The following is an 11,773-nucleotide window of genomic DNA, read 5'->3' on the forward strand; positions in this document are numbered from 1 at the left end:
TTCAAACCTCTGTGACATCCTCATTCATTTTTTCTTCTCCTTGATTTGTTTTTCGTCGATCTTGTTTTCCGTACTGAGCACCAGTGCTACCGACACCAGGGAGGAACCCCTCACACCTGGACCGTACCCCTATCGACCCATCAACTCATGAACCGGGGACCAACGGCTTTACTTCCCTCAGAACATACCGGCAGCGCCTACTGGGATTGAACCCAGGCCTACTGGGGTGAGAGGTAATCACGCTTACCATTACACCACCGGCGCCGCTGTGACATCCTCATGAAACTAAAACAAACGTACGGCTAAATTGACCGCTGTGAAGACTTATTTAAAAACACTCTGTCAAATGAATAAAATGATTCTACATTTGAATACAAAACAAAAACAGAATGATAAAAAGTGAAAGGTTAAGCTTGTGCTTTCAGAAAATTGAAAAAAAAAGATTTGGATGCTAAAAGAAAAAAAAATATTCGCATGTTAATTAATAGTGATAGGATAGATTTTGAGTAAGTGCTCAAGTCGTGCATCAAAACGCATAGTCAGCATTATGAAAGAAGCCTGACCAACATCATCCATCCGATAGTACCGGCAAATTTCAATTCCGTTTGAAATGCAGCTGGTAATCACACTGTGCAAATACTGGAATCATTCCTCCCACGATGGCTTTGAATGTGCACAGCAAATGAGAAATTAAAACGGTGCACTCGACTGGCCTCGGTCCGAATAGGTTGTTTATTTGTACCTAACTGGTATTTCATTGCGGAAAACAAACACCCACAAAGCCATGAAAGAAACGGCAGCAGCCTTTCATTAGAACCATTTCTATTGCACCACAGACAGCCGGAGTCACAAAGGTGGCTTTTACCGGAATCATTGTGGTCTCTGTTTTTATCTTTATTCACTCCAAAGGACGATGTCCAATTTAATGTTTTCTTTTTTATCTATCTTGATATCGCTCGTAGCTGTTCTTTGTTGGAGTGGATCATTTATTCAGATGTAATCGCTTTGTTAATTGGTGATCCATACGTTTGGGTCAATACGGGTATACAAGTTGCAATTACATGAGTACAGTTTTTACGTTACAATAGATAGTCATTTGTATTAGCAGTAAGAGTAGCAATGACTGGTCATGTTCATGGGTGATTCCCCGTGTAACTTCTCATCGAGCCAGCATGATTTGTGTAAACAATTCGCATGTTTCCCTTACTTGCGGAATCCCACTTTTAGTGCAACTCATTGCATGGTTCGTCTCTTATGCTTTCATTCAGTCTCCCAAAACTGCTGAGTTGGAAAATCTGTGATTCATTAGATCAATGTTGACTCGCGAAAGTTATGGGGATTCCTTTATTGGGAAATGCCAAGAAGCTACATCTCAATACGCCACTTCATTAGGCAGTATAGATTCATCTATAATGCAAGGCCATGCTGGAGGCGATGGGTCCGATTCTCGGTCTGGTCAAGACATTTCTCGACTTCTCTATTACCCATACGATATACGAATTAAAAAATCGCACAGGCTTAACCACTTATGAATTTCACAAGGAATACGATGTTGAAGACTGGTTTAAAGGAACTGAACAACTGTGAGAAGAAGATCAAAATCCAATATCAATCCCCAATTGAATTAATAAAACACGTGGCACTTGGTCATGAATCAAGTGACTTCGTATAAAATAATCTAAAAAACATGAATGATTCTTGCAATTCGTGAGATTCGTCAAAGAAAATATTCCTAACTCTAATTAGTGATTCCGAGCATTAATTATAAACTACCGATGATGGATGAGAATAGCTATCCGGGTGTTGATTGAGCGCAAGGCAATGAGTTAAACCGGTTAACAGCGTAGGAAGCAACGCTCGTTGATATAACTAGGTATATTGCGAATACAAAATAAAGATCGCTGATATACGATCAAGTGGTTACTGATAAATTGTTACGCTGACTAGGTGTAGGATGACACCTTTCCTAGCTTTCAATACTCTAATCGACACTTGCGGTAACGAGTATTGTATGACATGAATAATTTACTTGTTGAACAAGAAACAGTTCAAGCGGCGCCAGTGGTGTAGTGGTAAGCGTGATTACCTCTCACCCCAGTAGGCCTGGGTTCAATCCCAGTCGGCGCCGCCGGGATGTTCTCTGAGGCATAACATCTCTGATCACGCCTTCCTTCGGATGGGAAGTAAAGCCGTTGGTCCCCGGTTCATGAGTTGATGGGTCGATAGGTAGGGCCCAGGTGTGGGAGCTGTCTCCCTGGCGTCGGTAGCATTGGTGCTCAGCACGGAAAACAAGATCGACGGAAAACAAATCAAGGGAAAAAAGAAACAGTTTATATGTAACACACGAAAACAATATACATCTTTAAGCATATGTTATAATGCTGAATAGCTCTCAAAACTTGACTTACGGCACAGGAGAAGATAAATTCATTTGGTTCGCAACTATTGTAAAGATACTGCAAGACGGGGTTTGTGCCAAAATTGAAAAATGTTTATTGATGCAAATATCTTGAATATCTAGAAAATGATGACTAAAATATGTTCCTTGAACTCCTGAAGTGTTTGTAGATAACATATACCAGTTGTTTTATTTAAATAGTAGTGTAAAGTTAATAAAAGGCTATTCAAGGAATCAAAAATATCTCCAAATGACAAAATGATAAGTGATCAATGAACCGAATAATAACGCTATGTCAGAAGTGCAAAGCAATAATGATGTAATCTTCTTCGTTCTTTTTCATGACAAGCAGCCTGTGCGACACAACTCACTCGGGGCGGTAGAAGGAAACGAGCAAATTATTGGAAAACTGCTTCACGAAGTAGAGCCGAAGATGATACACGTGTGTTAATGGGAATTTTTTTGTTATGTCTTTTCTCAATTCATATCAAGCTATGTCCTCATCCGTGTATATTGCAACAAAGCAGGCAAGCAATATATCATTATCCTTTTACCACTCGGATCGAGCTATGTTATAGAGTTTGTCATAGTAGTCGAAGCAACCGTTTTGTCTGTATCGTTGGTTGCTTTATGTGTTTGGATTCGCTGATTGGATAATTTCTCTTTAACATTTTGGTAGATGTTGTTAAGAGTGTTTACACTGTATTTTTATCGCTGTCAGTTTTTCGAAAGTTGGAAGAAATGGCGTCACCCGACAAGCAACGTCGCGAATTGATTTTGCGCAAGCACCTGGAAAATCCTCAACTCTCTCATCGGTACATCGGAAAACAACTCGGAATCGTGCAGTAAACGGTGAGTCGTGTGATTAAACGTTACTACGAAACTCTGAGCATCGAACAGAAGGAGAAATGCGGTCAGAATGGATGTTCTACTAGTGATCAGGGTCACAAGCGTGTCGTGAAAGCGTTTTAGCGGAATCCCAATGCTTCGGTCAGGGATGTGGCCAAAAAGTTGAATCTGTCTAAGTCTTTCGTTCAGAGAGCCAAGGACCGGGAGGGACTGCATACTTACTAAGTGCAGAAGGCTCCAAATCGTTACGAACGGCAATATACGCAGGGAAAGTCACGGGCCCGGAAACTGTACACCCAGAGGCTGACGAAGCATCATCATGGATGATGAGACTTACGTCAAGGCGGACTTCCGGCAGCTTTCGGGGCTACTATTCTTCACTGCCCAGCACAAATTTGATATTCTGAACTTGAAGTAAGGAAGCAGAAACTTACAAAGTTTGCCAAGAAATACATGATTTGGCGAGCGATCTGCTCATGTGGCAAACGGAGTGCGCCGTTTGTGACTACCGGAACTGTAAATGGGGAGATCTACCTCAAGGAATGTCTACAGAAGCGTCTGTTTCCTCTTTTGAAGCAACACGAGGGCCCTACGATCTTCTGACCGGATCTAGCTTCGTGCCACTATTCAAATGTTGTCCTGGAGTGGTACGAAGCCGACGGGTTCACTTTCGTACCCAAGGACATGAAACCCCCTCCCCCCCCCCAACGCATCGGAAGTAAGGCCCATCGAAAAATACTGGGCTAATATGACACAGGCACTACGGAAGCATCCCAAGGAGGTCAAATCTGAGGAAGACATGAAGAAAAAGTGGGTTTTCGTACAGAGGAAGCTGCAGCCAGATGTTGTACAGAACCTAATAAGTGGATTCAAGCGTAAGGTGCGGGCGTACGGTTATGGTATTGAAGTTGAATGAAATAAATATGCTAAAAGCTTACTAATGGAGTATACTTTATTGTCTGAAAGTTTGAGATCCTTCAACTAGGTCAACTAGGTTATTTTCAACAGCGTTTTTTCCGTGATGCAATTTGATGTGGGACACCCTTTAGTAGCAAAAAACGATTTTAAAAATATTCACAGAGCAAAAGATTAAACACACTTTCATGTGGATAGACGAGGGTTACACGTGATCTTAAGCTATAAATACGAAGTACATTGTGATAAATACCTACTTACTTGATACTTGATGGGCTACGAATCGCCTTGTTGATTCTGCGCCGAACGAAGTAGTCTTCTCCACTGGACTCGGTCCTGAGCCAAACGCTTCTAGTCACCACGAACTTTTAATGACCTGATGTCCTCCTCTACTGCAAAAAGCCAACGTGTACGAGGTCTACCCCGGAGTCAACGACCTCTACCGGGTTCTCTGCTGACTATAATCTTGTCGTTCTTCCGGCATCCGCACTACATGTCCAGCCCACCGTAGTCTGTCGTGTTTTATACGCTTCGCTGTATCTGTTTCGTTATACACATGGTACAACTCGTGATTCATGGGACGCTGCCAGATGCCATTTTCTTGTTTACCGCCGAGTTTTGTTCGTAGCACCTTTCGCTCGAAGACACCAAATGCTCTCCAGTCAGTCTCCTTTAACGTCCACGATTCATGGCCGTAGAGAGCCACCGGAAGTATCAGCTCCTTATTCAAATTTCGTTTCCTTTTGCAAGCTACGGGACTTCAGCTGGTTACGTAATCCGTAAAAAGCCCTGTTTGCAGCTGCAATACGTCTCTTCACCTCGCGGGTAACATCATTATCGCATGTCACTAGTGTTCCAAGATACACAAATTCTTCCACTACCTTAAATTGTTCACTTCACTACGAAAACCACTATTGCTACCACGCTGTCTACCGGCTACCATGTACTTAGTTTTGGTAGAACTTATCGTGAGCTCAATGCTCGCCGTCTTCCTATTAAAAGGCACAAGGGCCTCTTCCACTGTTCTACGGTTAATTCCGATGACATCGATGTCGTCCGCAATGGCAAGGAGCACGTGCAATCGTGTGATGATGGTACCGTTCCTCTGCACACCAGCTCTCCTAATCGCTCCTTGAAAAGCAATGTTGAAAAATAAGTTTGAAAGTGCAACGACCTGCTTCAATCCATCTAAGATCGCGAACGAGGTCGAAATCTCATCTGCAACCTGCACACTTGATTTCGATCCATCCAGCGTTGCGCGAATCAGTCTAATCAGCCATGTTCTAGCATAATCTGCCAAAGCTCATTTATCTCCACTGAATCGTACGCTGCTTTGAAATCAATAAACAGATGGTGAGTCTGCAAGTTGTACGCCCGGAATTTATCAAGGATTTGACCATAGAGGACTAAGACTAGAAGGTCCCGAAGAAATATGCTCAACTTTTTGGCTCAGCTCTGTTACTCTCTTTGGTCCCAAGCTAATGGATGCGCCCCTTGAAACATAGGAAAATCCACGAACCCCTCATTTTATCTGTCAAGCTTTCACAGCGAATCAAAACAAACATAGTGTAGTACTAGAATTTCGACTAGAATACTTACCTTACCAATCATAGGGGGAGGTAGCTCATCGATTCTTCCGGTTCACCTCCTAGCATCGTGCTATAAGGTACCAGGCGATAACCAGGGTAGTTGATCGATAGCTCGATGACGTCATTTCGTTGGCGTCTGCAATGGGAAATTCTCATAGCAGGCGTTGACGATGGGACGTTGTCGAGTTGTTGAATAGCAACTATCGTGGTAACTCACCGATTACCTGTCGATCTGCCAAATTTGGAAAGACGTCTGCATTGCATTGTCTCATATAATAATATTCCGCCCACTATATCACAAGAAATTGCGAGTAGCTGAGTGGAATGGAGATAAGTTAAGCATTGGGTACAGGACCAAGTCTCCCCTGGGTGGTGCCAGAAGATGAGCGCAATAGAATCATCAAGTTGCCATAAGGCACGGAATGAGACTATTGCATGGCTGGGTAGTCAAAGTCTTCCATTCGTTAGTCATTTCAGGTGGATTAGAACAGGTTTAGGTTTAGGGTGGGCGTTGGCCAGATTTGGATTTTTCAGATATAATCCTAAATAGGACCTAGATTATTTAATACACTAGTAACCTCAACTTCTGTCACAATGTTTCATTGTGACTAATCAACACTCAATGGGTAAAATATCAAATTTGCGGTAAATTTGAAAAAAGGGAACTTGGAGTGTAGAGTGCACTGCCCACTGGACGATTCTGAAGCCTGACCAAGTGAGTGGGTTACGGGTTTATTTGATTGTACGTCATTTCCAAGTTATATATAGATACATTCATACCATTGGCATTTTGTATTTGAGATAAGACAGAGACAGGATGCGGAGGGCCCGCTTAGGGGGAGCGTAACCCATGTTATGGCTTCCATTTATTAAATAGTTCAGATAGGCTGGAAATGATAGGTTCATGGTGAGAAAATGTACCATATGGTGCCCGTTCACTGATCAAAATTAGATTCAAATCGTCAGGCCCTGCCCTGGAATAAGGGAATTGACGATGATTTGTCAAGTTTCATTTTGCATTTGCATATAATTGTAAGTTTAGGTTTGCTCTTGTAATTGTAAGATAGATAGTTTGCCTCAATTGAAACATTGAGTTAAACATGACGAATCATACCTCTAAAATAGTAGTAGTTACAGTGCCGCATTATCTAACTTTTGTTTTGTTTGTTTACATATAACTAATACTAATACCTCCTTGTTTTCTCTCTAATTTGTCTACTATGTCCCACCATCACGATGAGAGATGAGCTACCGTACATGGTACACGCTCATGTACACTCCCAAAATAGTATGCCGCAAGTAAGTATATCACAGAGGCAACTAAAGATCCAGAAACAAAAACCGAAAACGCTGAACGGCAGATTGGTTTACAGTGGTCGACCAGGGTGTGTGCTGATAAATTACAAAATTACAATTACATCATTATTTCATACATCAGCTTGAATTGCGTTGATCGATATTACATTTTTTGGGCTGTGCACTACACCACCGGAGCCAGCAAAGTTCAACAATCCATCGTTGCTTATGCCTTTGTTGTCGTTTGGAACCAGTTTTGCGAGGTAGGTGACGATTGTGCGTATTTCTCGCGTAAATTTTGAAAAGGGCCTAGCCTGAACAATACGTAAAGAGCAAATTGAAACATTGTACGTCGCGTGAAAGTGGAACTTAATGAAGACCTAAGTAGTTTCGTAGTTTTTAGTTTTCGGATTTGAAAGATCGTCGGTTACAGTGGCCTGCTTACTGAGCAGAAAAACGTGGTCCCAGGTCCTTACATATCAAAGAGATTTATGGTAAAATCGCTTGTGTATCGTGTATTTTGCGAAACTCGTTGTTGTCGTTGGTTCCGGGTTTGAATGGATACACAAATTTGAGCAACGGTATTATGTGATATGAGGGGCTCGGTGGCCTTAGAGCAACCGTTTTTGCTTACTGAGCAGAACATCATGAGTCTATTCTCAGGCCCATCCACAATCAAGATTCGTCAATCGTTTTATTTGTTAATATGACTACATGGTAATAACAGCAACTCGGTGATTAAAAAGGTGCTCGTCTGCCTAGTGGCAAACGTTTTTGCTTACTGAGCAGAAGACCGTGGGTTTAGTCCCAAGCTCCTTCGCGTTATATGATCGTTAGGACATCAATTCAGCTTATCGTTTACCAAAACGAACCCTGCTGCAAACCCAACCCTCTTATCCAACATACCAGTGATTCCTCGTGGAAGTGCAGAGGTGTTCTCGGCTTCCATCAAAGCGAGTGTCATGTCAACACAATCCTTCCCATTCCTTTCTTGACCTGTGTTCGGGCGCGGCCGGCGCTGGTATTGCCTAATTTAAGATCACCAGTTTTTACACATTGAGGATGATTGCTAGTCCCAAGCATCGTCTATTGGTTCTCTGTGTAATTACAGCTGATCTGGCAATAACAGAGTAGCAACCGTGGGCGGTCAATCAAGCTCAAGCTCAAGCTCAAGCTAGAATACTTACCTTACCAATCAGACTGCCTTGTTGTCCTCTGCTGTCCGAAGAAGTCGTCTCCACTCTACTCGATCCATGGCCACACTTCGCCAACCTCGTAGTCTACGAAGGGTCCGCAAGTCGCCTTCTACTTGGTCGATCCACTTGCCCGCTGCGTGCCTCTTTTTCTTGTTCCTGTTGGGTCGCTTTTCACTGGGTCGTGGTGCGGCATTCTGACGACGTGCCCAGCCCACCGTAGTCGCTCAATTTTTGGAATGTGGACGATGGATGGTTCTCCCAGCAGCTGGTGCAATTCGTGGTTCATTCGCCTCCTCCACGTTCCGTCATCCATCTGCACTCCACGGTAGATGGTACGCAACACCTTCCGTTCGAAAACACCAAGGGCGCGTTGGTCCTCCACGAGCATAGTCCAGGTCTCGTGGCCGTAGAGCACCATCGGTCTAATCAGCGTCTTGTAGACAGTCAACTTCGTGCGGTGGCGAATTTTATTCGACCGGAGCGTCCTCCGGAGTCCAAAGTAGGCACGATTCCCTGCCATAATGCGTCTTTGAATTTCTCTGCTGGTATCGTTTTCAGCGGTCACCAGTGAGCCCAAATACACGAACTCATCGATCACCTCGATTTCGTCACCGTCAATCTGAACTCGGGGTGGGAGGCTAACATTGTCTTCCCTAGAACCTCTTCCTTTCATGTATTTTGTCTTTGATGCGTTGATGGCAAGTCCAATCCGCCTAGCTTCAGCCTTCAGTCTGATGTACGTTTCCGCCATCGTCTCAAAGTTCCGTGCCATGATGTCAATGTCATCGGCGAAGCCAAGAAGCTGGATGGACATCCTGAAGATCGTGCCACTCCCAGCTCTTCTGATCACACCTTCTAACACGATGTTGAATAGCAGACACGAAAGTCCATCACCTTGCCGTAACCCCCTTCGAGATTCAAAGGGACTCGAGAGTGTCCCCGATACTCGAACAACGCACATCACTCGATCCATCGTCGCCTTGACCAATCGACTAGAATGAGATACGTTAAACGATTTACTTGGGACCAATAGAATAGTCAAGTAGTGAGCCAATTTAAAATCGTTAGTTTCCACCGGTTGATTTGACCTCGTCTAGCGTTAGAGGCTCCACAGCTTGATCGTCGCCTGCGTTGTTTACTCTGTCTCTCTTGGACTGTTGGGGTGTGCTGCTGCCGGAGTCTTTGTTCGATCTCACTGTGCCACGGTTGTTCTCATATATGAAGCGGGTGGATAGGATAAAGTCACAAGTCTTGTTTTCGATGTTTACCACTCTAAGCAAGCAATTTACATCGCATTGAAATGCAAAACCCTTTAAATCCATCTGTTTTGAACATTAGTGTGATTCAATATGCAATACACTTGAATAGATAGTGAAAGATTTTCAATATTTTAAAGTTTGAAACACTATAAATTAACGTGTATAACACATTGAACCAAAGTGAAATACACTTAAAGTAAATGTGATTGTGCATTTAAAAAATCAAGTGTTTAAACACTTCGATCAAACGTGTGGAACTTTTTTAGTGTACCTTGTACCGCTATCTGTTCAACCGGGTACCAGACAGTAACATCCAGCTTCTGGCAACGTTTTTCTCATCCGTCGTCTTTGAGCTGTTGACTTCTTGTGCTGTTGTGTTCACCACTCCGTTGTTGAGGTCCTCGTTCACGTTTTTTTTTTCACAAATTCGCTCATCTAATTTCTGGCGATACTCTGCAACAACACCTTCTGCTGACAAGCGATGGATATTGAAACGCATCGATCTCCGGTTCGTTGAATTCGTAACGGTTGACAGACGCGCTCAAATTTTGCAGACAGCAAAATAATGATCTGAATCAATGTTAGGTCTACTGAAAGTCCTTACATCGATAACATCTGAGAAGTGCCGGCCATCCACCAACATGCGATCGATCTGAGTGCAAGTTTCGCCATTTGGATGTGGTTTTGGATATTCTTGCGTGCAAAGTAGGTGCTACTGATGGTCATACCGCTAGCAGCAGCGAAGTTTATTAGTTTCAGGCCGTTATCATTAGTTACTGATTTTACGAATGGAATTCTCCCTCCCGACCTGCGCATTTGCATATCCGATTACAATCTTCACGTCGTGTTTTGGGCACTCATCATAAGTTTTATCGAGACTGTCATAAAACGCGTCCTTCACGCCATCGGATTTATCGTTAGTTGGTGCATATATTGATGTCGATCAGACTTTAGTTGAAGAATTTGCCACGTATCCTCAATACACAGATGCGATCGCTTACCGGTCTTCACCGCATAACACGCTTCATCTGCTTCCCGATCACTATGAACCCTACTCCATGTTCTGCCCTATCACCACCGCTGTGATAGATATGATATTTGAAAGAAGTGTTGGCGATGGGATCCACCGCCCGGAATTCACGTTCTCCAAATCTAGGCCACCGTACTTCTTGAATACCAGCCACGCTCACATTCAGTTTTTGCAGTTCACGATCCAAAAGGCCCGTTGCCGGGTCGGTTGCCAAAAATGTCGTTCGTTGTTTTCCCTTTCTTCATTATTCTGTGTAAAGGTGCGGATTCGGTATGCTACCATACCGGGGTTGCGATACCTACATCATATTGGTGGGGCTGCCACCTTAGGTGTAACTGACGTGATACAGCATTTTTTATTCATCCGCTCGCTCCAAAACAGACGCTGTTTGAACTGCACAGTTAAAATTATTTTGTAATTTTACACAAATTTCCATGCACATAAAACGAGCATGCATATTCATGTAAAATTTAATGGGTTTTTAAATTTACACGACTTGAAATTTACATGCATGTAAAATTAAACGTCACCTGAATGTTACATGGATGGCTTAAGATGGGCTTACTTTGTAATTCTACAGGAAACTTAGAATTACACGCATTTGGCTTTTTGAACGAATTTGCACGTGGAATAACCCGCCTTCACGGCACAGTAAAAACGGCACACTTCTACCACTGCATCAAAACGATCAGTCAGGAGAAAAAAAGGAACCACGAGCGCATTTATGAATGCATGTTTTTCTATTTTTCCATATCCAAATTTTTGATTTTCTGCACGAACTGAATAAAACCATAGAGGTAACTCTAAGACTAGTAGGTCCCGAAGAAACATGCTCAACTTTTTGGCTCAGCTCTGGTACTATCTTCGGTCCCAAGCTAATCGATTCACCCCTCGAAACATAGGAAAATCCACTAGCCCCTCATTTTATCTGTCAAACTTTCATAGCGAATCAAAACAAACATAGTGTAGTACTAGAATTTTGACTAGAATGGGGAACGTTAATCGTTTGCTTGGGACCAATAGGCTAGTCAAGTAGTGAGCCAATTTAAAATCGTTAGTTTCATATTGATTGTTGATAAAACTGCTTTAATCAATATTTTGTCTGCCATCCATTTCCTATTTGTGGACGCGCGTATGCACGATAAGTCGTTCCACATTACCACAACTGAGCGCAAAAAACAAAACAAACCGAGCGGAGAAAAAACTGATCGAATAATAGATCCGTCCACCATATTAGCTTT

The 11,773-nt window shown here is 42.9% G+C and overlaps 1 protein-coding gene across 1 annotated transcript in view; it reads left to right on the forward strand.

Moving 5' to 3' along the window:
* Positions 1 to 3,995: 3,995 nt before the first annotated feature.
* LOC135710989 (uncharacterized) overlaps positions 3,996 to 11,773 on the forward strand; it is a 24,421-nt gene continuing 16,643 nt past the window's right edge. Inside the window, exon 1 of the mRNA XM_065233726.1 lies at positions 3,996 to 4,127. Coding sequence (XP_065089798.1) covers positions 3,996 to 4,127 — 132 coding nt within the window. The remainder of the gene's footprint in view (positions 4,128 to 11,773) is intronic.

This window comes from Ochlerotatus camptorhynchus, unplaced genomic scaffold, assembly GCF_037179485.1.
Source record: "Ochlerotatus camptorhynchus isolate MF236.1 unplaced genomic scaffold, CSIRO-AGI_Acam_v1.1 ptg000412l, whole genome shotgun sequence".
Taxonomy (NCBI): Eukaryota; Metazoa; Arthropoda; class Insecta; order Diptera; family Culicidae; genus Ochlerotatus; species Ochlerotatus camptorhynchus.